The sequence below is a fragment of the Podarcis liolepis genome (assembly GCF_965112155.1).
Source record: "Podarcis liolepis genome assembly, chromosome: Z".
Lineage (NCBI taxonomy): Eukaryota > Metazoa > Chordata > Lepidosauria > Squamata > Lacertidae > Podarcis > Podarcis liolepis.
Window position 1 is genome coordinate 10,068,170 of NC_139570.1, and position 27,190 is coordinate 10,095,359.

At 45.9% G+C, this 27,190-nt stretch overlaps 2 protein-coding genes across 5 annotated transcripts in view; both read right to left on the bottom strand.

Annotated features, from left to right (window-relative positions):
- IL1RAPL2 (interleukin 1 receptor accessory protein like 2) overlaps positions 1-27,190 on the bottom strand; it is a 482,185-nt gene that overhangs the window by 346,967 nt on the left and 108,028 nt on the right. The window lies entirely within an intron of this gene.
- On the bottom strand, positions 1,645-4,775 carry LOC310698839 (uncharacterized protein; the record flags this gene model as incomplete). Its single annotated transcript, XM_083486590.1, has 2 exons — positions 1,645-3,004; positions 3,906-4,775. The coding sequence occupies 2 exons, from the start codon at positions 4,773-4,775 to the stop codon at positions 2,966-2,968; spliced, it is 909 nt and encodes a 302-aa protein (XP_083342716.1). The 3' UTR covers positions 1,645-2,965.

The following is a 27,190-nucleotide window of genomic DNA, read 5'->3' on the forward strand; positions in this document are numbered from 1 at the left end:
GCAGACATGTGGGCAAGAAAGAGAAACATTCAGTGGGTAATCAGAGAATTCTATCCTGTGAAGCTACAGCTTCCAGATCAGCTTCTGTAGATGCAAAGAGCAGCATCCTGCAGGTCCGGAAGGGGGAAAGGAAATGTAGTCTCTCCTCCCTCCCCTGCTCCCCTCCCAATCATATGCTTAAAATATGATTTTAAAAACCTTTTGCCCACCCCATTTACTTTGGGGGTGGTTCCAGGTTGGGGCAGGGAGTCCCTAGTCTGACCCATGGCTGAGAATCTGATCTGGGGCTGCAGGTATTGGGGCCACAAGGCAGAGTGAGGGTACCATGCAGAGGTTTAGGAAATACAGTGTGGTACCTTGAAATATACTCAGAGTCGCAAAGTGATTTCATGCTCTTTATTCAGCTCATGGTGGTGAGGAGGAATGAATGCAAGTCCCCTCACAGTATCTGCTTTATATACATTATTTACACAATGGGCTGCACATGATTGGCTAATTCCGGAATTCTACTGTAAGCCAATCAGGTTGTGGATTCACTTCAATCTGGAGCAGGATTGGGTGGTTCCTGCCAACCAATCATACTGCTGCATTGTTCTAGGACCAATCAGACTGCTGCATTCTGAATCCTATTGTTCTAGGACTAATCAGACTGCTGCAATTTGGATCCTATTGTTCTCAGTACATAACACCCCTCCCCTCTAAGTTCCAGTCCTGCCCGGGAGGTCGCATTCATAGTCCTCAAGGTATGCCGGCAGCCTACGTGTGCGTTGCGGCCTGGGGTGTTCCCTGGACCGGGCTCCAGGTTCTCGCTCGTGTTCCAAGGATGCTGGCTGTGATGGGGTTGTTTGGTCTGGTGCAACCGGCTCGCTCAGTCGTGGTTCTGGTTCGGGTGTCCTTTCGGCCTCACGGGTCCTCTCTGTATTTACTGATTCTGCCTCTCCTGCTGGCCCCTCCTGCTCTATGGGCCTCACTGCCCCGCTGTTCCCTTGGGACTCCTCTGACCTGTCCTCCTCCTGGGTTTCTCCCGGGAATCGTCGCCGTATCTGGTCGCAGTGGCGCCGCCAGCATTGCCCCCCATCTGTTAGCACCTCGTACGACACTGGGCCAGTGACCCTGGTGACTGTGGCGGGTACCCATGCTGGGCCTGCCCCAAAATTCTTTGCGTACACTGGGTCCTGGGCCTCGAAGGTCCGGGGGTTCCTGCCTTCCCCCACCACTACCTCATCCTGAGCTCTATCGGGGTGAAGGCGGTCCAATCTGATTGCAAGGCGCCGACCCATTAGTAGTTCAGCGGGGCTCCGGCCAATCGTTGAGCTGGGGGTGCTATGCTGTGCTAGAAGGAATGTGGCAAGGCGGTACTCCCAGTCCCCTTGCGTCATGCGGCGAAGGGTGTCCTTGGTGGTCCGCACCATGCGTTCTGCTTGGCCATTGGTGGCAGGGTGGAACGGCGCCGAACGGATGTGGCGGATGGCGTTCTGTGCTGTGAAGGTTTGGAACTCTCCTGACGTAAATGCAGTCCCGTTGTCTGAGACGAGAGTGTCAGGGAGCCCGTGGGTTGCAAACAGCCTGCGTAGTACACGGATGGCTGCGGACGTGGAAGTGGACGGTACCAGTGCGACTTCCAGCCATTTGGTGTAGGAGTCCACCACTATGAAGAATGTTTTCCCCTGAAAGGGGCCAGCGAAATCCACATGCAGGCGTGACCATGGTGCTCGGGCAGACTCCCAGGACTGGACTGGGGCCCTTGGGGGATCTGGGCGGGATTCTTGGCAGGCCTGGCAGTGTTTGACCCAGGCCTCTATCTCTCCATCAATCCCCGGCCACCACACATAACTCCTGGCAAGGGCCTTCATTCTTACTACCCCTGGATGTGTCTCGTGTAGGGCTGTGAGGACCCTTTTGCGGAGGGGCTGGGGAACAACGACTCTGCTTCCCCATAACAGGCACCCCTTGTGGGCCGACAGTTCATGTTTGCGGGTTGTGTAGCCGGCGAATTCTGGCCCGGGGCTGCTGCTGGGCCATCCCCTCCACACCCAGTCCAGGACCCGGGAGATGACCCTATCTTTCTTGGAATGGTGTGCAACTTCTTGTGCCTGAATGGGGCGGTCGGGAAGCAGCTCCAGGCTCATAACCTCTTGTGCAGGTGCTGGGTCGGGGCCTGTTTCCGGTAGTGGTAGCCTGCTGAGGGCGTCCGCATGGCCCATCGCCTTCCCAGGTCGGTGAATCAGTGCATACTGGTAGCTAGCAAGGAAAATTGACCACCTGAGGACGCGAGGAGACAGCACTTGGGGGGTCTGCTTTTCGGGAGCAAACAAGCCAAGCAACGGCTTGTGGTCAGTCACCACGGTGAAGGGCCGCCCGTACAAGAAATCATGGAATTTTTTTACTCCCTTCACGATTGCCAGACCCTCCTTGTCAATTTGCGAGTAGTTCCGCTCGGTTGCGTTGAGTGTCTGGGAAAAGTACGCCACCGGTACCTCTCTCCCATCCGGGAGTTGGTGCCCCAGGACAGCGCCAATGCCATAGGGTGAGGCGTCGCATGCTAGCACCACCGGCAGCCTCTCGTCGAAGTGTGCCAAGACAGAGTTTGAGACAAGCAAGTCCTTGACTGCCTGGAATGCGGCCTCCTGGCGCTGGCCCCACACCCAAGGGGCCCGCTTGTCCAGGAGTCTGTGTAGGGGCTCCGCTACCGCCGCCTTGTGGGGAAGGAAGGAATGGTAAAAGTTCAATAGTCCCAAGAAGGCCTGAAGTTCAGTCTTGCTCTTGGGCGCTGGGGCATCACAGATAGCCCGTACCTTGTCCCCAGTCGGGTGGACCCCTTCTGCGTCCACCATAAATCCCAGAAAGTCCACCTGAGGCACTCCTAGTAGACATTTTTCCCGCTTCACCTTGAGACCCGCCGTCTGGAAACGGTGCAGAACGGTGCGGAGGCGGTCCTCAAACTCCTCTGGTGTGGGCCCGGCAATCAACACATCATCGAAGAAGGGGGTGACACCAGGAATCCCTTTAAGGAGGGAGTCCATTAGATTCTGGAATATGCCTGGTGCCACGCTGACCCCGAATTGCAGCCGCTTTACCCTGAACGCTCCTCTGTGCGTCACAATCGTCTGTGCCTCTGCTGTGGCCTCATCTACTGGCAGCTGTTGATATGCTTGGGCCAAGTCCAGCTTGCCAAAAATTTTCGACCCAGCCAGGGTGGCAAGGACATGGCTGACCACTGGCACTGGGTATGCATGGGCCGTGAGGGCCTTGTTTATGGTACATTTGTAGTCTGCGCAGATGCGGACCGAACCATTAGGCTTGACAGGTGTGACGATTGGAGTTTCCCAGGGGGCATTAGGCACCGGCTCCAGCACTCCTTGCTCCACGAGTCGGTCCAATTCCTCGTCTATACGGGGTTTCAAGGCGAACGGGACCCGGCGGGCCTTGAGCCTGACCGGTCGTACTGCGGGGTCAAGCTGTAGCGCAATGGGGGGGCCCGTATACTGTCCCAATTTCCCGTCGAAAACCCCTGTAAATTCCTTGCATATGGCGTCCACGTCCACTTGTAAGCTAGTGTGGTTCACCCCGGTGACAGCTAGCCCCAGTGGTCCAAACCATGCCAATCCCAGTAAGCTAATGTAGGGGCCCTTGACCACAAGCAAGTCCAGTTGCCGCGTCCGCCCTCGGTATTGCACCCTGAAGGTCCCCACCCCCATTGTGGGGACCTTACGTTTCTGGAAGTCCCGTAGGGTGAATGGGGCCGGCCTGAGTTTGGGACCCCCAGTAGGACACAGTTTCCTTAAGGTCTTTGCCGAGATTATGGATAGAGTTGAACCCGTGTCAAGCTCCATGCGGCATGGGGCCCCCTCTATCTGTACCTCTACATAAATTTTCTCTACATTGGGGTGGGGCAACTGGTATACCTGGCAGTCCGTGAGCTCCGTCGAGTTGCCTTGGTGCGTTGGGCCCCGGGACCTGGGGCTCTTGGGTTGGTCATCTGATGCCTGGTGTCGGGTGGGCCGAGCCCGACACACCCGGGCAATGTGTCCCAATTTTCTGCACTGCCTGCACTCTGCGTTGCGGAAACGGCAGGTCCTCCTCTCGTGACTCTCCCCGCAGCTTGCGCAGTTCCCTCCTTCTCGTCGAGGCAGCTGTGGTTTGTGCGCTGCTTGAGTGCGCTGCTGTACTCGGTGCACCTCCTCCCTGTCGGATCCTGAGTCGTCGGTGAGGTCTTCGTGGTGGACCCTCGGTTGGGATGGCAGGCTCGGCCGTGCCTCTTGCGTCGACCTCTCGGCAGCTTCCGTTGCCAGGGCCTCCTCCAGAGCGACCTGGAACGTTAGGTCCTTCTTGGCGTAGAGGCGTCGTTGCAGCTTCTCATCCTTCAGGCCACCAACGAGGCGGTCACGAAGCATGTTCTCCAGCTCTGAGAAGTTGCAGAACCGGGCGGCTTGGCGGAGAGAGGTCACAAACCCAGTTATGGTTTCCCCAGGGGCTTGTCGCTTTGCGTAGAAGGCATTTCGACGAGCCACCACTGAGGGCTGCGGCGAAAAGTGCCCCTTCAGCTGTTCCATTATTGTTTTGCATGGAACAGTAGCGACGTCTTCAGGCGCAAGGAGAGCCCGGGCGATTTCAAACGTCTCCTCTCCGCAGACGCTGAAGAATATCGCCCTCTTCTTGGCGTCTTCTTCATCGGTGACCCCTTTGGCTTCTAGGAGGAAGGTGAAACGGGAGGCGTATGCTTCCCAGTCTCCAGATGCTGGGTTGAATGGCGAGAAGTTGCTGTTGGCTGCCATTCTGAGTTCCTTGTGTCCCGGAGCTGAAGCCTGGATACACGGTGCGAGGCAGCGGTGCGGCAGGTGGCGGTGCTGCGGTGCTGTGTGTGGCAGTCAGCTCAGCGGGATCCCACCTTCGTCGCCAGTGAAATATACTCAGAGTCGCAAAGTGATTTCATGCTCTTTATTCAGCTCATGGTGGTGAGGAGGAATGAATGCAAGTCCCCTCACAGTATCTGCTTTATATACATTATTTACACAATGGGCTGCACATGATTGGCTAATTCCGGAATTCTACTGTAAGCCAATCAGGTTGTGGATTCACTTCAATCTGGAGCAGGATTGGGTGGTTCCTGCCAACCAATCATACTGCTGCATTGTTCTAGGACCAATCAGACTGCTGCATTCTGAATCCTATTGTTCTAGGACTAATCAGACTGCTGCAATTTGGATCCTATTGTTCTCAGTACATAACATACCTCTTCAATCAGGGAGTTGTTCCCTGAGTTGGGCCTGCTGGAAGTGCAACAGCAGGGATGATTCATTTTGTAATTTAAGGGCTAATTCTGTTATTGGCAACTCAGCTAACAAAGAGGTGGTGTAGAAGTACTGCTTAGCAACCAGGTAGAGTGGCATGATGTCTACGACATCAGAGCATGTGCTCTGTTGGTTGTGTAGGTCTCAGGGAGTTTTCCTTTTTGTGTTTGGTTGAATGTCTCCTTGCTATTTACAAGGCCGGATGTAGAATCATAGAATTGTAGAGTTGGAAGGGTCCACGAGGATCATCTAGTCCAACCTCCTCCAATGCAGGAATCTTTTGCCCAATGTGGGGCTCAAAACCATGACCCTGAGATTAAGAGATTAACCTCTTCCTCCTCAAATTACACAGCATTTTTTGCTCAGTTTCCGCAGTAAAGAGTTATCAGGATGTCTTTTCTCTCTGAACTTGGTCTGCACTATTTAAGTGACTTAGCTAACAACATGTTTTATACTATGCTGTGGATTTAAAATGTTTGATAAGCAGTTCTGGATATTTTGTAGATCACTTTGAAACACTTTGCAAAAAGAAAAGATAAACTAATATACTAGATAAATTGTCATCTCCTCTTTCCTGAAAAAAAGTGACTGCCCCCCCCCCCCCCGTGCATGTGTGAAATTAAAAAGCAGAAACAGCTCGCCAGATGGGGCAGCATAATCACAATAACTTTCCAACAGGTGGGTTGCTGTTGCTTACTGTGACGGAGAAGGGAGGGGAGGGGAGGAAGGGGTGACAGGTAGCATGGTGCAAATACACTAGCAGGAGCAAGGGATTGGCTTCATGCCTCCACCAGCATGTTTGCACCGTGCTAACCTCTCCACCATCGCACCTCTGCCCACCTTATCTGCCAGGAATGAGTATAGTGGCAGTGCCCCACCAGGCATGCCACTTCCGGTGAGAATGTAGAAGCTGCACCAAACCAACTGCAATAAGATGGCTCTTTTGTGCTAAACAGGAAGGCAAAAACTACCATATTTTTTGCCCTATAGGACACACTTTTTCCCCTCCAAAAATGAAGGGGAAATGTGTGTGCGTCCTATGGGGCGAATGCAGGCTTTCGTTGAAGCCTGGAGAGCGAGAGGGGTCAGTGCGCACCGACCCCTCTCGCTCTCCAGGCTTCAGGAAGCTCTGCGCAACCCTCGGAAGACCGGCTCCAAGTGTTGCGCAGAGCTGCCTGCAGTCCCGGGATCAGCGCACTTCTCCCCATCGCCAGCCCCACAAGCTCGGGGGACAGCGGGGAGGCAGAGCGTGCCTTCCCACTGTTCCCCGACCTGGTTCTTCCAGCCCCACACCTGGGGGGGGAATAATTTTTTTTCCTTTATTCCCCCCCCCAAAAAAAACTAGGTGCGTCCTATGGGCCGGAGCGTCCTATGGGGCGCAAAATACGGTAAACCACACTCCTGCCTTGTAAAACAAAAAACCTGCAGACTCTGTAGCACAGCCATCCACCACCATGCATGGAGAATGAGATGACACAAAATCTTATTGCTGGTTCTATACAGATGAGACACCAGGAGAAACTTGCATTAAAATAAAACTCATGTCTTATATCTCCAGTTCAGCTGTATGCTAACCACAAGGCCTGCAGGAGCCAGAGACAAAGAGACCAAAAGGAGCAGAAGGACTGAAAATGAGATGACTCTATCAGCAACCTCAGTCCAGTGGCAGAACTTTGCAAGGTGCAGTTCCCGGGTTGAATCCCTGGCACCTCCTATTTATTTATTTTTCATTTATTTATTATTTAAAAGGATCAGGGAGCAGAGAGTGGGAAAGACTTCTGCCTGAGAACCTGGAGTACAGCTGCCTGTCTGCCAACTCATAGGGAAGAGAAGGAACCACTATGTTTTCATATGAAGCCGCCTAATTTGAAATTTTTTCAAAGAACACACGAAAACAGAAATACAATGAGCCTTCCTAATTCGCTCTTCTCCAAATTTTCTGATACAAGCTCTCAAACAAATTATTACAAAAATGCATTCATTAGGGGAGAAAGTGTGCATTAAAAATGAGAAACAGAAACAGAAGCTGACAGATTCATTCATCCATGTGTCTTTTTATTTATTTCTCAACAAAATTTTATAGACTGCATCATCCCCACCCCCAAATTAATGTACAGTGGAACCTCATGTTATGTACCGTCCTCCTTGCAAACACTGCGAATTATGAGCTCCGCTAACCCAGAAGTAGATGCCCCTTGTTGTGAACTTTGCTCTGGGATGCCCCGGCGGCGTGGCAGCAGTGGGAGGCACCATTAGCGAAAGCACGCCTCGGGTTATGAACGGTTTCGGCTTAAGAACGGACCTCTGGAATGAATTAAGTTCGTAACCAGAGGTACCACTGTAAGTGGTTTGCATAACCACAGAAGGTCACCTGTAATTGCCTAGACAGAGGGCTCCTCTAGATGTCCTGTCTATTGTGCATTCATGATCATTTGTGCTCATGCTGGTATCAGGATGGTGGTTATACCTTATCCCACTACTGAAACAGTCTGCACAGGCAAAAGATTTGGGGTGGACATACTGCTTCATTTATGAACAGTGGATGTTCCATAATGCCCTATTGAAATAATAGAATTGTAGATTTGGAAAGGATCATAGGAGTCATCTAGTCCAACGCCCTGCAATGCAGGAATAAGAAATCCTGTAATGTGTGTGTGTGTGTGTGTGTGTAGTTCTGATTTATTTATTTTTCTTGCACAACAGCAGTAGAGTCCCCCTACAGATGACAATAATGTAGTAGCACTGGCAAAGGATCACAGAACACCTAATAAAGTGGAATAATGTAGACCCAACAGTAATGCACTATTAATGGCATCAATGACATGTTGCAAAATACACTTGCCAAAAAAGGTTGGGAGGCTTCTTCTGTGCTGGATGCTTCGTTCTGAGAAACACCTCTCCTCACACGGAGATTAATAGTGAGTATGCTTTTTCTGTATGCGAAGGGCTGCATGGAAATTCTCTATTGCTGCTGCAAATACATTGTAGCTGCTTAAGAAGGCCGATAAATAATATTTATGTGTGGCTACATGGCACTGTGCTGCAACATCCCCTCTTGGTGGTGCAGGTCACCTAGTCCTTTCTCTCACTTCGTTTGCTGTTTGCAGTAAACATGCCATCTCCCTTAGAGAAATGTCCTCCAAGTCAGGAATTAACGAGTGGCTGCCCTACCGCTGCCCTACCCTTTCTTGCCTTAAAGGAAGATGAGAACTAGATACAGCAGGATGTGTATGGTTGCTGCCAAAGAAAGAAGCTGGTATCAGAGAGAATAATAATAATAATAAATAATTTTAATTTATTATTTATACCCCACCCATCTGGCTGGGCTTCCCCAGCCACTCTGGGCGGCTTCCAAAAGAATATTAAAATTCTGTGATACATCAAACATTAAAAGCTTCCCAAAACAGGGCTGCCTTCAGGTGTCTTCTAAAAGTCTGGTAGTTGTTGTTCTCTTTGACATCTGGTGGGAGGGCATTCCACAGGGAGGGCGCCACTACCAAGAAGGCCCTCTGCCTGGTTCCCTGTAACTTGGCTTCTCACAGTGAGGGAACTGCCAGAAGGCCCTCGGCGCTGGACCTCAGTGTCGAGGTAGAACGATGGGGGTGGAGATGCTCCTTCAGGTATACTGGACCAAGGCCATTTAGGGCTTTAAAGGTCAGCACCAACACTTTGAATTGTGTTGGCTTTTCTGCACAACAGTCTTGATAACTTGACTTAATTAATTTGTTTAATTTATTGATCCAGAACATAGGAAGAGAGCATTCTCTCTTAAGCAGACTCTTCATCATGTTGACTTTCGAACTAGATGTCTCTTTAAAAAAAAAAAAAACATTTGAAATTTACTTACAGTCCAGTGCCTATCTAAGACACCACAAGCAAATCAAGATTAAATACAAATTGGTGCCTTGATTTTGCAACCAAGAGGTCAAGTCCTAACATATTTTCTTACTGTCTGTTGCACTCAGGGCTTATCCACACTTAACTTTTGCCCTTCTCTTTCCAGGTACAGCTCTGCACTTTAAAGCTTGGTTGTTGTTGTTGTTGTTGTTGTTGTTGTTGTTGTTGCTGCTGCTCTGGAGCTTTCCCCACAAAAATCTGTTCTTTAAAGCTGCATCGGGTTTTCTATGGTTTGCCTTTTGCTCCAATACTGCTTTAAAGAGCAGGTTTTTTGGGGGGAAAGCTCCAGAGTGGGTAGGGAAGGCACTTAGGCATGGACCTTGAAAATGCAGACTATACCATGAAAGCACAGAGGAAAGGTATGTGTGGATAAGTCCTTAGTGTGTCTTTTGAAATAAATATGCTGAGACCTACAGCTAAAAGAAGATGTGCAGAAATATAGGACAATCAAGGTTCTTTTTTCTAGTTTCATAGGCTGCGGGGTCCCATCCCCCCCCAAAAAAACACAATTCCAGAATGCACTTCCCTCAGAAGACCCAACCCAGAGCCCAAAGAAGATATTGTCAAGCTCAAATTTCTCCCACATCTCTATCAGTGAAATGAGGCAGGGAACACTCAAAGGAAGGGTCTTTTTAGTGGTGGCACCTTGCTTATGGATTGCCCTCTCCAGATAGGTTCACTTCACACCTATGCTACAGTTGTACCTCAGGTTACATATGCTTCAGGTTACATATGCTTCAGGTTACGTACTCCGCTAACCCAGAAATAGTGCTTCAGGTTAAGAACTTTGCTTCAGATTGAGAACAGAAATCGTGCTCCGGCGGCGCGGCAGCAGCAGGAGGCCCCATTAGCTAAAGTGGTGCTTCAGGTTAAGAACAGTTTCAGGTTAAGTACGGACCTCCGGAACGAATTAAGTACTTAACCTGAGGTACCACTGTATAGTCTTTGAGGCACCAGATATTTCATTCTCTCAGGCCTTTTTCTTTCTTTCTTTTTTTACAAATGATTCATTTACTCTAGTGCTTTCATAACTTTGCACTAACTTATTCCCCCCTGGTTTTATACTAGTTTTAAATTGTTTTCAGCAGTTGTCATCGTTGCTGGTTTTAGCTGTTTTGATTTATTTATATATGGTTTTAATATTTCATTACAGCTTAAAATTTTAATTGTATTTTTAATGGTATGTAAACCACCAGGGAACTCAGGGTGATATAAAAATGTAATAAATAAAGGAAGATAGCTGAATTTAATGGTAGGCAACCAACTAAGGTGCCAAGTTCAAGAATGCCCATTATGGACTACTTACTCAAATATCCTCTTTGTTATTGAATTACTCAGTCTCGCTGGCCTTTTGAGCTTCCTACTCTAAGTGCTTAAATTCTAGCTTTTCTCGCTTTGCCTAGAAAAACCTGGCAAAGCAAGAAAAGGCCACAGTAAGAAAGCTTAAGCTCATAGCTGTTAGCCTCAACGGGATCACCTCTCACCAGCTTCGCATAACTGCATGAGAACCCTGGGTATGTAGATGTTTCCCTTTTGGCCTAATTCAGAACAAATCATCTAAGAACACACCCAGAATGAAGTCCCCTGGGAGCTCATTTGCAATAAACTTTGCACCACCCTTAAAGCACTACCACTGCTGGCCAGTCCATTAAGAGCTATTAGCATGTCTTCAGAACAGGAATTTGCTACCAGAGGGATATACAGAAATTCAATTTATCTACTCATGTCAGTTCCTAGTTAGTCACAAAATTATTTTCTCATCATTATCATGTTATGGAGAAACCACTCCAGGTATATTCTGACCTATGAAAGGACTCTTCAGTCAGGTCCCATTGTTCAGTCCTGGGTGAGCTCTGAAGAGATCCATTAAATAACAGCAACAGCAACAACAACAACAACAACAACAACAACAATGGCGGGAGAAAGAAACTATGCCAACCCACATTAAGCATGAGCCATCAATCCTAATTTATAATATGTATTAACACAGGCAGTCCATATATCCAAACAGATATCCAAACCAGTTTAAACAATTCTGAGATATGCATTCAAATGCAGAAAGGACAGTAAGATCTTGAGACCATTGAGTAATGGATGGAATAGACTTATAAAGGAAACCTAAGAAGCTGCCTTGAACTTAGACCATTAGATCATTAATCCATCTAGATATAGTCATACCTCATGTTACGTCTGCTTCATGTTACATTCTTTCAGGTTACGTCCTGTGGTGACTCGGAAGTTCCAGAAAGGGTTACTTCTGGGTTCTGCCGCTTGCGCATGCGTAGAAGCACAAAATGACATCACGTGCACATGCAGAAGTGGTGAATCACAACCCACACATGCGCAGACGCGCCGCTGCGGGTTGCGCTCTTTTCATGTTGCGAACAGGCCTCCGGAACGGATCCCGTTTGCAACCAGAAGTACCACTGAATCCATACTGACTACTGACTGAATCCATACTGACTACCACTGGCTCTTCAGCATTTCAGACAGGGAACATTCCCAGTCGTACCTGGAGATGTCAAGAACTGAACCTGGAACCTTTTGCATGCAGAGCAGAATATCTAATACTGAGCTATGGCCCTTCCATATGACCAAAGGAACACATGTGAAATTGACACAGGTCAGAAATAGACCAGTCATTTCACCATTACTACCATGTCTATGCAACACTGTGTATATCCCACATTGGCCATGTTCACAACATATAACTGGGTAAAATAAGCAGCAGTTACTTCATCTTACACTCGCAGAAAGGTTACGATCTAGCACAGCAATCCAATCCAGATGGCGAGAAGGCAAAAACATCCTATTTTTATCCCCTCCTCCGAGTCTGTCTGCACTGAACAGACAACCGAGGCAAACACATTGCAAAGTGATTAATTCCATCAGTGAATAGTAACCAACTGTTAATCTTTAGAGACATCCTGTATTCGGGGCTAAAGGTCATTTTATATGAAAGAGAGAGCGAGAAAAAAGAAAATGCAACACCAAGAAGAAAAAGAAAACACCAAGGAAAATTTCACACCAAGGAAAACAACTTTGCATACAAGTTTGCAACTTGTTTTTCTTGCAAATTTTACTTTTCTTCTACATTTCAGAGATTGCCAAAGCATTTGGCATATTTCTGGTAGAGCTGGGCCAACATTTTTGGCATTTCCCCCCCACTAGCTGTAAGGGGTGGGTGAATCTGTCAATTTCACATTCTCTGCATTTCTCATTTTTCCAGTCTTAAATTCAGTTCTCCACATGTCCACATCAGACATGTATATTTTTGTAAAGTCCTCGTGAAAACTCATCAGCACTTTAGTGCAAATTTCTCATAGCAGGCACATTTTTCTATGCTATTTTGCCTAATAAACACATTTTTTCAAAGCGATTTCCCCTAATATAATGCATTGTTGCATGTCATTTTCACCAATACATTCAGTTTTACTCTGGTGTGGGCATTTTTGTACATATTACTCAGCTGGAGAATTTTGCATCGCAAATTTCAATGAAGAACACATTTTGAACAATGTTCCATTTCATATTGTTCAGGAAAGTGTGGATTAGATAGGCTCAGCTTTAAATGAGAACTGAATCAAATTTCTCCTTCTTTCTGACTCTGGGTGGCCCAGAATGCCCAAGAGAGGGAAATTCGCTTTAGCATAAATTTCTATACTTCCCAAGGTGCCAAAATACTTGGAAGGGGCAGGGGTAAGCCTGCCCTATCTTGGCTCCACCCAAGCCCAGCCTTCCATTGAGATGACTCCACAGCTTCTGTCACTAAACCAGCCTGTTAAGAGGTGGCTGTTACTTAATTACCCAAGAGCTCAGAGCCCAGCCAGGGCAGCATTGATCTCTTTTATTTAATTATTCAAATAAAACCTTAACCCACCTTTACACATTGATTATGTGCTCCTAAGGCAGTGTACTGTAATTCCCAATAAATTAGCAGCATTATAAAGTGTTCTTTTTTTCAGGCGGTGAGTTGTAATTTGGAGATACTTAGATTGAGATGCTGAAACTTATCTGCTGGCTGACAGGCTGATCCCTCAAGCAGCCATCTTTATTCAGCACACATGTAGAACACAGCATTATTTCCCTAATAAAATTTGATTATTATTTAATGAATTAATATACAGCTCAGATGGCTTCTAAGAAAACATAAAAGCCTGTTGTACAACAGTTGGTAAAATACACTTTTTTATAAATAAAAAGTACACAATAAAACAATCCCATCTCACAAAGCATTAAAACATAAACCACCATAATTAAAATGCCCAATAAGGCAATCCTGATAAAGCAGCATGACAGTTAGAACAGCAATTACAACAGGAGATTCAGGTCAAGAGGGAAAGTGCCCCTGGTATCTTTCATAGCAAAATACATGTGTGCCATTTGCTAATGTTTTGTGCTAGACACAGAAAGGTGAAGATCACTTCAAAGAAAACTGCAAAAAAAGTATGATTGGGTAGAAACTCGTGGCGGGCGAGGGGGGGAGAGACAAAGGGGTGGATGGGTCTATCTCTTAGAAATAAAAGGGAAGATGCTTCCTTTGAAAAAAAGGGATTAGTGTAAACTTTACTGCCTCATGTTCTGGAAATCCCTGGCTTTTCAGAGCTGCATTGACTCCCGCAATTTGAAGTCACTGGAACTTACTGACAAGTACAGGATAAGGTTCCTTGCACCATAGCTTCGCTCTCCATTGCCAATATCATTTTCACCCCCCGTCTTGTATTTGTGAAAATCCAGACAACTTTCCTCTCAAGCTGTCGCATTCCTGCCTTTTCCTTGGGGTCATTCGGTTTTGTTTCCAAGCAGCAGTTTTGTAGTGACATCTTTTTTTTAAAGCTGCCAACACAATTGTAGTAGAAGCCTTTCAGATGTGAACCGCAGAAATGCTAGCGTCTCACCTGCCTGAAGAATGTCAGGAATGTAGTTGTTTATGTGAGGATGTTTATCTCACCTCTCAGCCAAAGCAGGCTCCAGGGGTGGCTTGCAATAATTAAAACGTAACAATAAGATACAGGACAAAAGTACAAGACACAACAAAGCAGAAAGCAGAGGGCTAACACAACAAAGTAGAAAGAAAGAAAAAATCTAGAGAACTTAAGCCAAAATCGGCTAAAATAAAATAATTAAGAGAGGTGGGTACAAAGAATCACACGAAAGGGCACAAAAAAGAGGCCTGGGACTCTCAGGGGGAGTAGCCCACAATCTGGGGGGCCAGTGTGGTGTTACGGTACCAGTAGACAGCCATTGTGCTGCAGCAGTTAGAGTGCTGGGCTAAGGACCTGGAAGGGCTGGGTTTAAATCACCACTCAGCCATGAAGCTGATCTTAGGCCAGTTACTGTCTCTTAGCCTAACCTACATCACAGCGTTGTTGTGATGATTTAATGGGCTTGAGACTCTCTTCTGGCCACATAGCGTGCTTTTCACTCTCTCACAGACACTCTTTATGGCTCCACTTTTGCACCCTCCTCAAGTGTTTCTGGAGGGCTGCCATATGTCCGGGATCCACCTATTGAAAATAGTGTCCAGGCTAAAATGTCCATAAACCCCGGATGTATGGCAACCGTTCAAAGTGTTCAAAAAAAAAAAAAAAGCTCAACAACTTTTTACCTTGGCAACCCTACCAAAATGTCTGGGTTGTTTTGGCAACATACACTCCATCATTTCTCCAAGCAGATCTTCGCAAAAGGGATGGGGACTGAGCACCGTAGGGCTCAAGCTCCCTCTGAGCCGGTGGGAGGACGTAGGGAGGATCATGGGCTCTGCAAAGCTGTTTATGTTGGCAGAGCCTCCTGCATGCCCCATGGCCACTCTCTCCAGTTTTGGATGGCTGGTGGTGGTCTCCCTCACTTTCGGGGGAGGGGGAAGAGAAAGATAAAGGAAGAAGGCAGCAGGAGATGCAGCCCCTCTTTGCATGTCTCCTCTCCAGGAAGGAGCATTGCTTGGAAGGGTTAAAGGAGCTGTGTCCTTTCCCTTTACCTGAGCTTCCCCGCAAGAAGGATGAGGAAGGTGGCGAGTGGTTCTGTTTGGAATGTGCCTTGGAACTCTGATATTGCCTCTTCCTTGGCTGGATGGAGGATAGAGAGGTTTACATGTGTGTGCAGAAACCAGCCTACTGTACAAAAATCAAATCCCTGTTTGTTGCTCCACCCACTTCTGCCTCTGTCCCCGCCTACTACTGGCAGTGTGGCCCATGGAAGGTTGTCAAGAAGGAAATGTGGCCCTCAGGAAACCAAATGTGGTTCCCCATCACTGACTGCAGGTTTTCAGTCTCTTAAGAGACTGAATGCTTATATGGCCCCCTTCCAAAAGCAAAGAAAAAGCAGCTCAGTTGCAGAGCACCAACTTTAAACACAGGAGGCCCCCGACAAAAAAGGGCCAGGGTTGCGAAAAACAATGTGGTTTAAGTAAAGGTTGAAGGAAACAGGTGAAGATCAGGGGTTGGGTGAGGAGGGCGTGATAGCCCTCTTCAAATATCACACAGAATAGGCCAGAGGGAATAGGTCAGGGTTGCCATATTTCAAACAGCAAAAATCCAGACAGAACAATTGTTCAGCTTTTTTTTTGACAAAGTTGTTGAGCGTCTTGAGCAAATATACATGACAAACCTAGAAGAGGTGCAATATGCTTCTGATATATTTTAGTTGAGCATTAGGAGACATCTATTGATGCTAACAACAGTTTAATAATAGAACTCATTAGCTGGCGTGGGCCAGGGTGAGCTCTCCCTAGCTGAAGATCTTTAAGCGCCATGCTATAGCTCTGTGTTCCACAGTTGAAGCAGGAGGTTGGACTAGGCTGTGAGAAACAGGTGGCTGAGGAGAGCAGGCATATGCTAATAATTATGGACAGGTTGCCATGATCTGGAATGCCACAGATGTGGGCAGACTTTAGACTACCAAGTGTTGCGAAACTACAGCTCCAATCATTCCTGGTCATTGGCCATGCTTGCTGGGGCTGTAATTCGGCAAACACCAGGCGGAACACAGAATGCCATTTAGTCATTGCTGTTGTTAGACTTTGGGGAGTCATAAACTGGTCTTCACCCAGACAGCTGCCAGGAGATCCATGGCCACTTTCTGCTTGCCCCCTAACTAGACAATAATATAATAATAATTTATTATTTATACCCCGCCCATCTGGCTGGGTTTCCCCAGCCACTCTGGGTGGTTTCCAACAGAATATTAAAATACAATAATCTATTAAACATTAAAAGCTTCCCTAAACAGGGCTGCCTTCAGATGTCTTCTAAAAGTCTGGTAGTTGTTCATCTCTTTGACATCTGATGGGAGGGTGTTCCACAGGGTGGGTGCCACTACCAAGAAGGCCCTCTGCCTGGTTCCCTGTAACTTGGCTTCTCGCAGTGAGGGAACCACAGATACCCCTCGGAGCTGGACCTCGTGTCTGGGCAGAAGGATGGGGGTAGAGATGCTCCTTCAGGTATACTGGACCACGGCCATTTAGGGCTTTAAATGTCAGCACATATTCTCCAACATTCATATTCTCCAACATTCCTCAGATAAAACAGGGGCAGTTCTCACTCCCTCTGCCCAACTGAGCCTCCTCATCTCCCCACTTTTGTCCCCCACCCCCACTAGAGCATTTCCTATCAGAAGAAGGGCGAGTGCCGCCACCACTATACCAGTGGGACACAGCACAAAAGCCCTCCACCTTCCTGAGAAAACCCCTTAATCCCGAATTTATTTTATTTCATTCTTTGGTAAATTTGAAAACAGAAAAGCATACACTGATAAAGGAAATTTTAGAAAGGGGCAAAATTAGACACAGACGTACAAAGCATATACTTTTTTACTAAAAAAATTTAAATAAGTCTCCTTGCACTCGACTCCACTCCCGCTTCCTTCCCTCCCAGAGTGGCCCTGCCCTCTGCCTGCGCCTCAGAGCTAGCAGGCCTCTACAGCTCCTCACCTGCTCCCTAGCAGCTGCCACGAGCTGCCCAAGGGAGGAAGTCAGCAGCCCTGGAGAGGCCCTGGAGAGGCAACACTTGGGAGAAGTGACAGCTCATCCTCCTTCCTGAGCTCAACGGCAGCAGCACTAGCAGGGGAAGTACAGACATTCTGGGATCGGATAAGAAGCCAGGATGTCTTTCATGATTCCAGGACTGTTCCTGGAAAATCGGAACACTTGTAGGGTATGCTAGATGCAGGGATGGACTTTGCCAGTATGGTGCTTTGAGTAAGGACAAAATGTGGCACGCCCTCCCCCAACCCAATATTTATTATTTTCACAATAATTCCTTTTGGTAGAGATGGCTTTTATGGATCTTCTCAGTAGATACCCATATAAGTATAGGTGGTGGTTGTTTTGTGCCCCCTTGACACCCATAGTGCCCCAAATCTGGCACTGCAAGATGGACACACAATCTCCCCAAATCTGGTCCACAAGGACCACCACTTCAAATCTGTGATTCTAAGTTCAAGCCCTGCCACTGACAATTCAAAGGATTTTTTAGTAAGAGAACTGGAAAATTTTTTATTTTATTTTATTTTATTTTATTTTATTTTACCTGAGCCTTTGGAAAGCTGCTGCCAGTTTAAAGTAAACAGCAGGAGACTAGAGGGAACAATGGTCTGACTCAATTTGTAGGGCAGCCTCATATGAGATTCATTTCTGTGGTAGTAACAAAAGTAATAGGAGACTGGTCTTTAGTCATGACCTTTATTTTAAAGCCAGACACATAACTCTATTTTGCTTAGATTGCTTTGTAAATCTCAGGAGGGCATATACTACTATATTTCAATTATTTAAGGATGTGTGAACATTCTACAAGGCTCCTGGCAACCACCTATTTCCATTATGAATTCACTGCTCACACACACAAACACACCCCTCGCTTATCCTTATTAGGGCAGTAAAATCTGCTAAGGTGCTCATGCATTGGGGGAGTGATGGGGAAAGTCTATCCTCCTTAAATGACACTTAAAAAACTGGCCTGAAATTGTTGTATGAATACGGTTCATGTGGTTTCTCTTTTTTTTCGCACCATGTCAGTATTGCACAGCTCAGAAATGTAGGTTGTGCTCCATGAGAGACACTTTAATAATGCAGGCCCTTACAAGGTCACTGGAAAAACCACCATCAATATACTTCTTGCTCTTTGAAATGCTAGCTCTTTCCCCCTCCCCAACGCATATGTACAAAAGTTTAATACGCCCCTTCGAGGTCGGCAATGTACTGCTGCAAAGTTGGGTTTGCTGGGGAAAGGTTGCCATCTGACCATCTTTCTAGCCCTGCAGGACCAGCACCTAAAATTCCAGAGTTGTAGTCAGATTAGAAAATCATGGTAGATCAGGCACCAGAACATCCAGAGTATGTGCCTAGTCCAAAATTAATCCAAATCTGCCACAATTCTATTTGGGGCAGCCCAGATGCTTCCAAGCCAGCTCCATTCAGCCCTTATTGGTGCAAATTGGGTCGCCCCACTGCAATGTATGCAGGCATAGTAAATCAACTATTCACTCTCTCGCTAAAGACAACTCAGTCTCTCTGCCCCCTCCCCACAGCCACTTCTACATCACCACTTACTCCCTCGAAAAAAGAAGACTCGTCAGCATTTCAGAGCAAATTTCTCTTAATATACATGCATGTCTGTATGCAATTTTGCCCAATGCACATTTTTCTAAGGCAGCTTATCCCAGTACTGTATAATGCATTGTTGTGTGTTATTTTCACCCACATATGCATTTTTTATTCACATACCTAGTATATGCAATTTTGCATGCTTCACTGCACGGCAAAATCCAAAGAAGGGTGGTGTCTTTCAATGGGCGTATGTGCTTCAGTTCGCACATGGCTTGGGCAAGTACCAGTTAGGTGGATTTGCTTTTAAATGTGAGCTGGATTGAACTCCTACCCAATCCCTAATCAGAATCAAGAGTTCTGGAGCCCTGTTCACAACCTGAAAGGAACGCAACCCATGTCTGTGCATGTGCAAGTCACGATTCGCTGCTTCTGCGCATGTGTGTGATGTCATTTTGCATGTCTGTGCATGCGTGAGCAGCGAAACCCGGAAGTAACCCTTTCTGGTACTTCTGGGTCGGCACGGGACACAACCTGAAAAGATGTAACCTGAACTGAATGTAACAAGAGGTATGACTGTACAGGACTGCACCACAAACAGTTTCATCAAATGCAGCCTTGGGCTTTGTGACAGAATCTCCACTGTTATGTATGTGTGTTTTTGCACTGCGATTAGTATGACAATCCTCCCAAGCTCAAAGCCTCTTTCTGCTGAGTAATGAAATTGACTAAAAGGCAAGGAGGAGGAGGGGGGGGGGAAAGAAGCCAAACCGTCTAGTGTCACAAGCTGAATAGATCACACATCTGAGAAGAATGCAAAATTCTTTCTTTATCAGACCAATTGCAGTGGTAAATGAGATCAGGTCAAGAGGTGGAGAGGAGACCAATTTTCATTTCTGAGCTAACGCAGAAATAGATCCAGCAGGGCTGCAATCTTAACTTCACTTTGCAAAGAGTATACTCCATGAAATTCAATAGGCCCTTGCTTCTGAGTAAACATGGTTAGCACTGCAAGTCATTTTCTGGAAAGGTGCAGTGATGTATTTTGTTGCCATTCTGGGAAAGATGTCTGCTTGACAGGACGGGAAATAAATTGAGAGAGGAAGGAACAACAACATTAAAGGTTGTGCTTAATGTAGCTCCCTGGATTGTGGCCCTTTGTCTGTAGGATGCTGTATAAATTGGTTTTCGTTTTGTTTTGTGTTTTTAAAAAGCATGAAACATTTACTGCTCTCAGCAACTTTCGGAGATCTAAGCTTATTGATTTACACATCGATGAAACTTGTATTTTGCCACCTTGAGTGTCCCGTCCTCCCAGCCCTGAGCCTGAGTCAAGTGTGCATGAAGCAAAAATGGAATCCCCATCAGGGATAAGCAGGAAATTCAATATTGTTTGCAATTTAATGAGATACTATCTAATTCACTCTTTTCAAACCAGAACACAATTATCTGTTGAAATTCCAAACTGAATTTTCCGATGCAGTTTTCCAACCAATAAAGATGTACAAAAATGCAAATATTGAGGGAAAGTGTGCAATAAAATACATATGCACACAACACATAATATAATGTAATTTTATTAGGGAAAGTTTCTTGCAATGTTAAAACTGCATACAAGGAATTTTAACTAGTCCTGCTCAAAGTAGCCCCACTGAAATTAGCCTAAATTAGTAGCAACCACAAATTTCAGCTGATCTACTCTAAGTCAGACTAATGTTGGATATAGCCCAAAATCGTATATTATGTGAAATTTGCAGTAAAACGCCAAAGAATGTTTATGGGAACGTTTTCTTTAAAAGAATGCAAATTGCTGCAGGAATGCGGAGAACTGAATTTAAGACTGTAAAGATGAGAAACCAAGAGAATCCAGAATTGATAGATCTTGGTCAGTGGAGAATAAGACTCTTAATCTCAGGGTCATGGGTGCATGCACCATGTCAGGCAAGAGACTCCTGCATTGCAGGAGGCTGGGCTAGATTACCCTTGTGGTCCCTTCCAACTCTACAATTCAATGATTCCATAATCTGTCCCTAATCCCTGTAATTCACCAATTCTTCAGATTGTGCTGTAGTGCTGGCCCCTATAATGAAACTATAGCTTGACATTACATCTGAACAGGCAATCTGCAGCCTGCAGTTGCCCTGAAAACTAGGATGGTAAATCAGGATCTGATTTTAGTTTGCAGACATACACAAGCCGTTATTTGCTGGTGCAATCCTCTGCATGTCTGCTCGGAAGTCAGTTTCATTCAGTGAGGCTTCCTTACAGATAAGTGAGCACAAGACTGAAGCTTGGAGCTCGTTCTTGGACCATTCATGAAATGTCAAAATGTGATTTGGTATGACATATGAATAGAATCACTAAGTAAAATGCAGGTGTCTTCTGTATCTAAATGTCACACCCCACTGAATTCCAATACTCTTTGCAAAGTATTTTTAAACACTTAAAATTAATAGCAAGAATAGATAAGACTTAAAAAAAAATCAGTTCTGCCTCACAGCCATGTTAAATAAATAAGAGATTCCATTACTAAGGGAACATCTGGCACAAACCAGCATTTGTTTGGGGGGGAGGGATAATAGGGTCTATTAGAGAGCAATCAGCATTAAAATGTCATTATTTACCCACAATTAGCACTCCTTGGGACTGCTAGCATTGTAGCTGTACTTCATTTGGAATAGAGCAAATAGAATTATAACATCTCAGTTGACCTTGGGTAATGTTGGTTATTTGCAATTCACCGGTTGTATAAACCATGATTTGTTCATCTTTTACCTGCACTTTTGTGAGAGAGCACCAACCATGACCTCCGTCAAAAAAGAAAATGTAATGAAATGCAAAATTAAGAACAATGCAACTTAAAAGCAGCAGATCAGGTTTAAAATCAATTTAAACCTAGTTTCATGCTGCCGCAATATATATATATATATATGCAGGTTTTGGTGTCTTCGGGTGTCTTCCCGTGTAAGAGTTGGGGTGTCTAGGCGACGTTTCGACGAGGTCTCACTCGTCATCTTCAGGCTGGTGCTTTCGGCTTCTTGTTACTGGAACAGAGCAGGATCTCAGTGTTTGAGTTCCTATAAATACTGTTGAGGGGGTGTGGTGTATAGCCTCCAATGTTCTGGGCAGAGAGGAAGTTCCCAGGTTAGTGTGCCTTTTCTTCTTTTGTTCCTTAATTACTTGAGGGATATCTTGAGTGATTTCTTGAGTGATATTCTGAGTACCACTTAGGTGGCTCTCCACAGATAAATTACAGACTCCATCCAGTAGCCAAACCATAGTGGCACCTCCGGATGCTGCACCCCCCTGCAATCCCTACACAGATCTGGCTGGCACAGGGCACAAAACCACAGCTCGCCCCTATACACGAAGCCAAGCCAGAGCACAACTAAGTGCAGTACAGCCATCTTCTCAGGAAAACTCTTCACAAGCTCAAGAGGTCAAGACACGAAAGCTTTAGCAACTAATCCACACTTAATGACCCACCTAAGTGGTACTCAGAATATCACTCAAGAAATCACTCAAGATATCCCTCAAGTAATTAAGGAACAAAAGAAGAAAAGGCACACTAACCTGGGAACTTCCTCTCTGCCCAGAACGTTGGAGGCTATACACCACACCCCCTCAACAGTATTTATAGGAACTCAAACACTGAGATCCTGCTCTGTTCCAGTAACAAGAAGCCGAAAGCACCAGCCTGAAGATGACGAGTGAGACCTCGTCGAAACGTCGCCTAGACACCCCAACTCTTACACGGGAAGACACCCGAAGACACCAAAACCTGCATTCCTGTACCCGTGAAAATCTACGAAAGCATATATATATATATATATATATATGTATGTATGCACACAGAGAGAGAGAGAGAGAGAGAGAGAGAGAGAGAGAGAGAACTGTTTTGAATTTCTATCTAACAGGAAGGCTGCCAAATCTTGACCTGGAGGATATTTCAGAACCACAGTGCCACCACAGAGAAGGCGCAGATCTTTGTGGCCATTCACCAAACCGTGAAGAATGATGGCAGAGTGAGCAAAGAATTCCAAGGTTTATCTTAAAAGCCTGGGCTGCTCTATATTTCCCCATATACTTTTTATTAACAAAAGCAGCATCACAGTTGATGACAGCCAGAACCACTATCCTTCTCCCTGTTGAGTTCTTCAAAGGCAACACTGAGGCTGGAGAGGAAGAAGCTGACAGGCAGTACTGCCCCTGTACTGGTTGTAAGAAAGAAAGCTGGCAGGTAGGGGCAGGTGGAAGTTGGTGGGGCAGAGCTGTGTTGGCTTTAATAGACCAGCTTTGGTTGCAGAGGCTGCAGCCTTGAGTGGAAGACACCAGTCCTCCACTCAAGAAAACATCCTGTGTGGCTGCTTACCTGGAAGGAAACGGAAAGGAAGAATATGCACAACTGACTGTCACATCCAGTTTGGGCCTCCCCTTTGTGCTCATGGAGGATTTACTTTTGGCAGGGGAAAGCTACAATAAGATTTCAAGTGATCTTGCCCCTAACAAGTGAAAGACCAGGTGAGAGACCACATGACAAAAGACTGCAAATGTCCAAAGATCATGTGACGCTGCCATCAGTGCATGTGTTAACCCCATATGTTAATCTAGAGAAAGGGAAGAATGGGTTTAATCAGGACAGTGCTGAAAAAAACGATTCAAGATAATTGCATCTCCCTGAAGCTGCAAAACTACGAAATCCGAGTTTGGGACATACAGAAGAAATCATACAGTGGAAATGCAGCTTTAAAAACTCACAACTGTGGTAAATCTTCTTCTGTAACTTAATTCTTACTGGAAATGCAAAGGTCAGGAGATTTCCTTCACCTTTTCAGAAGCTGTTAAAGATTGTGCTGTGCTTGAACTTTCTGGTGACTTTTTTTAAAAGGCGGTATAGATTATCAGATATGTGAGGAGGGGAAAGAGAGCCTAAGCATTTTTTTGCGCTAATAAATTACTTTGAGCAAGATCAAAATTCCCAAAAACTCTTTCATGCCTCTTGAATGAGTACATCATTCTAAGTGCCATCACACCTTTGACTACAAAAAAATATAAAAGTCCTCCAGATATTCTCAGAGGCTTTGAAAATTTGAGTCCCAAATGAAAATTGTTGTATAGTCGCATTTTTAAAAAAGGTCCCAGTGATAAAAATGTCAAGGGAGTCAAATTAACCTTTCTTTGATTGACGACTAGTCTGCCAGGACAGATGCATATTTGAAGTTGTGAAGTCCATGGAGCTACACAAACCAGCAAGGCCAAAATCAATAAGAGGTGAAAATGAAGTGTTTGTGTATACCAAGAGTTGACAGCGCTCCCGCATGTTATTTATTCATATGGCTTTGTGAAAGAAATCTGCCTGTAAGGATGGGAGAGCAGATTGATGAGACTGATGGTTTGGACCTGGCGGGAAGCGGGGGGTGGGGGGGGACTGAAAACAAATCATATTATTAGCATTAGTTTTTGCCAGGGTTCTGGGGAATTCAAACCTCTCTCTTGCGAGTGACACCCATCTATAAATGTCTGGATATTCAAATTGTTATGGCCTGTCAAGGATGCTGTGCAAAAGAAGGAACTCCAGAACATTGGCCTGAAGGAAGCTCTTTTCAGAAATAACTAGTCGTATGCCTGCCAAAAAATTCTCCTTCCTCTTCCTTTCACCCAACCATTATTGCATGTGAAAATTAACTTTCAGGAGGTATTTGAAAACATTCCTGTTTACTCAGGGATCTGGTGGCTGAAGAATACTGTTTCTGGCAACCTTGAGATCATTGGATGGAGGTATGTTTTTAATTGTAATTGTTTTATAAGATGTTTTAATGAGCATTTCTAAAGTGCCCTGAAAATGAGGCAAAAAATAAATAGATGTAAAAGTTTCTCTCCACAGGGTAAGGAATCATTTGAGAACCTGAAGGAGAGGTATGGCACAGTACTAAAAATACACATTTCTTGAAGAGGCATATTTTGTAGTTGTCATGATGCGATAAGCATCTCTATTTAAAATGTGCCTTGGAGTCTGTTTGCATTTAAAATATCTGTTTGGTTTCTCCTCCATTCATCCAGCTTTGAGACTCAGCAACAGCTGGGATGGATCAGGGTAGGGCAGCACAGCTCACCTGGCCTCCCAATATGGAAGTCACTGCCAGTATCTAAAAGGGAAGAGGGACAGGGAGGGCAGCACGGTGAGGGTGCAGCAGCAGAAGCTTTGGGTGAACTCCGCTGCTGCTGCCACACCATGCTGACCTCTTCACTGCCTTTCCTTTCTCCAGCTCAGTTACTGATTGTGATTTCCATATAGAGAAGCCAAGTTAGCAATGCTGCATCACCTTATTCTGCCACATTGGACATTACTGTTGAGACTAAAAAACCCAGAAGGCAATGTGACTGTGATAAAAGCACAGATATATCTAGATGTCCAAGAGACTATAAAAGGAGTAAGCATTAGTTGGCAACAGCAAAGGAAGAGCTGCAACAAATGGTATCGGCCAAAAGTCAAAAGAGGCAGATGGATTTTCTGATGCCTGGAGACAGGAAAGGAACTCTGAAAAAACAAATTTGACTTAAGGGTTTGCAGACTTCTCTAATATAAATGCTGTAATAGGAAACAACTATTGCTGCCTAAACTGCTTAATCCTTATCTGAATTTTAATTTCATGCATTTGTCTGAATTCCCTTGGTAATGCATTTCCTATGTTCCTGTGCAGTGGCGTAGCGTGGGGGGTGCAGGGGGGGCGGGCCGCACCAGGCGCAACATCTGGGGTTAGGGTTAGGGGGTGCAAATCCACGGGTTAGGGGGCGCAAATTACTTGCCTTGCCCCGGGTGCTGACAACCCAGGCTACGCCACTGTTCCTGTGTGAGTGTCTGGAGGTGGTTGGAGGATGGATGGCGGCAAACAGATTGAGATTGAATCCTGACAAGACAGAAGTACTGTTTCTGGGGGACAGGAGGCGGGCAGGTGTGGAGGATTCCCTGGTCCTGAATGGGGTAACCGTGCCCCTGAAGGACCAGGTGCGCAGCCTGGGAGTCATTTTGGACTCACAGCTGTCCATGGATGCACAGGTTAAATCCGTGTCCAGGGCAGCTGTGTACCAGCTCCATCTGGTACGTAGGCTGAGACCCTATCTGCCCGCGGACTGCCTCGCCAGAGTGGTGCATGCTCTGGTTATCTCCCGCTTGGACTACTGCAATGCGCTCTACATGGGGCTACCTTTGAAGGTGACCCAGAAACTACAACTAATCCAGAATGCAGCAGCCAGACTGGTGACTGGGAACGGTCGCCGAGACCATATAACACCGGTCTTGAAAGACCTACATTGGCTCCCAGTACGTTTCCGAGCACAATTCAAAGTGTTGGTGCTGACCTTTAAAACCCTAAACAGCCTTGGCCCAGTATACCTGAAGGAGCGTCTCCACCTCCATCGTTCTACCCGGACACTGAGGTCCAGCACCGAGGGCCTTCTGGCGGTTCCCTCACTGCGAGAAGCCAAGTTACAGGGAACCAGGCAGAGGGCCTTCTCGGTAGTGGCGCCTTCCCTGTGGAACACCCTCCCACCAGATGTCAAAGAGAACAACAACTACCAGACTTTTAGAAGACTTCTGAAGGCAGCCCTGTTTAGGGAAGCTTTTAATGTTTGATGTATCACAGTATTTTAATATTCTTTTGGAAGCCGCCCAGAGTGGCTGGGGAAACCCAGCCAGATGGGCGGGGTATAAATAATAAATTTTTATGATTATTATTATGATTATGATTATTATGATTATGATTATGATTATGATTATGATTATTATTATATTACTAGGTTCAATGGGGTTCAGCCCCATAATGTCTTTTTCAACATGAGATCTCTGCAATAGGAGCTGTGGAGTTACATGCACATCTTAGGGCTAAAGAACAACAGCCTCTTGGATCTTAAGAGCACATTCTCCAAATACTTTTGTTGCTGCTGTTGTTTAGTCATTTAGTCGTGTCTGACTCTTCATGACCCCATGGACCAGAGCATGCCAAATGCTACTATTCACATAAGGAGAGCCCTGCTGGATCAGTCCAAAGCAGTCCAACGTCTTGTCAAGTACCCTGTTCTTCAGCATAGTTCTCTAGATGCTACATGAGTGGAATAGTATTCTTCCAGTAGTGATCCCCACCACACTGCCTCTGAGCAGGGAGCTAATAATTATCCATCATGTCTAGTAGCCACTTATGGCCCAATCCTCCATGAATTTGCCTAATGTCCTTAACACTGTTCACATTGGTGGCGATCAGCATATCTTGTCCATAGTTTATGTGTTATGTAAAGAAGATTGTCCTCTTGTCTGACATGAATTTCCCAGCATTCATGAAATATACTCAGAGTCGCAAAGTGATTTCATGCTCTTTATTCAGCTCATAGTGGTGAGGAGGAATGAATGAATGTCCCCTCAAAGTATCTGCTTTATATACATTATTTACACAATGGGCTGCACAAGATT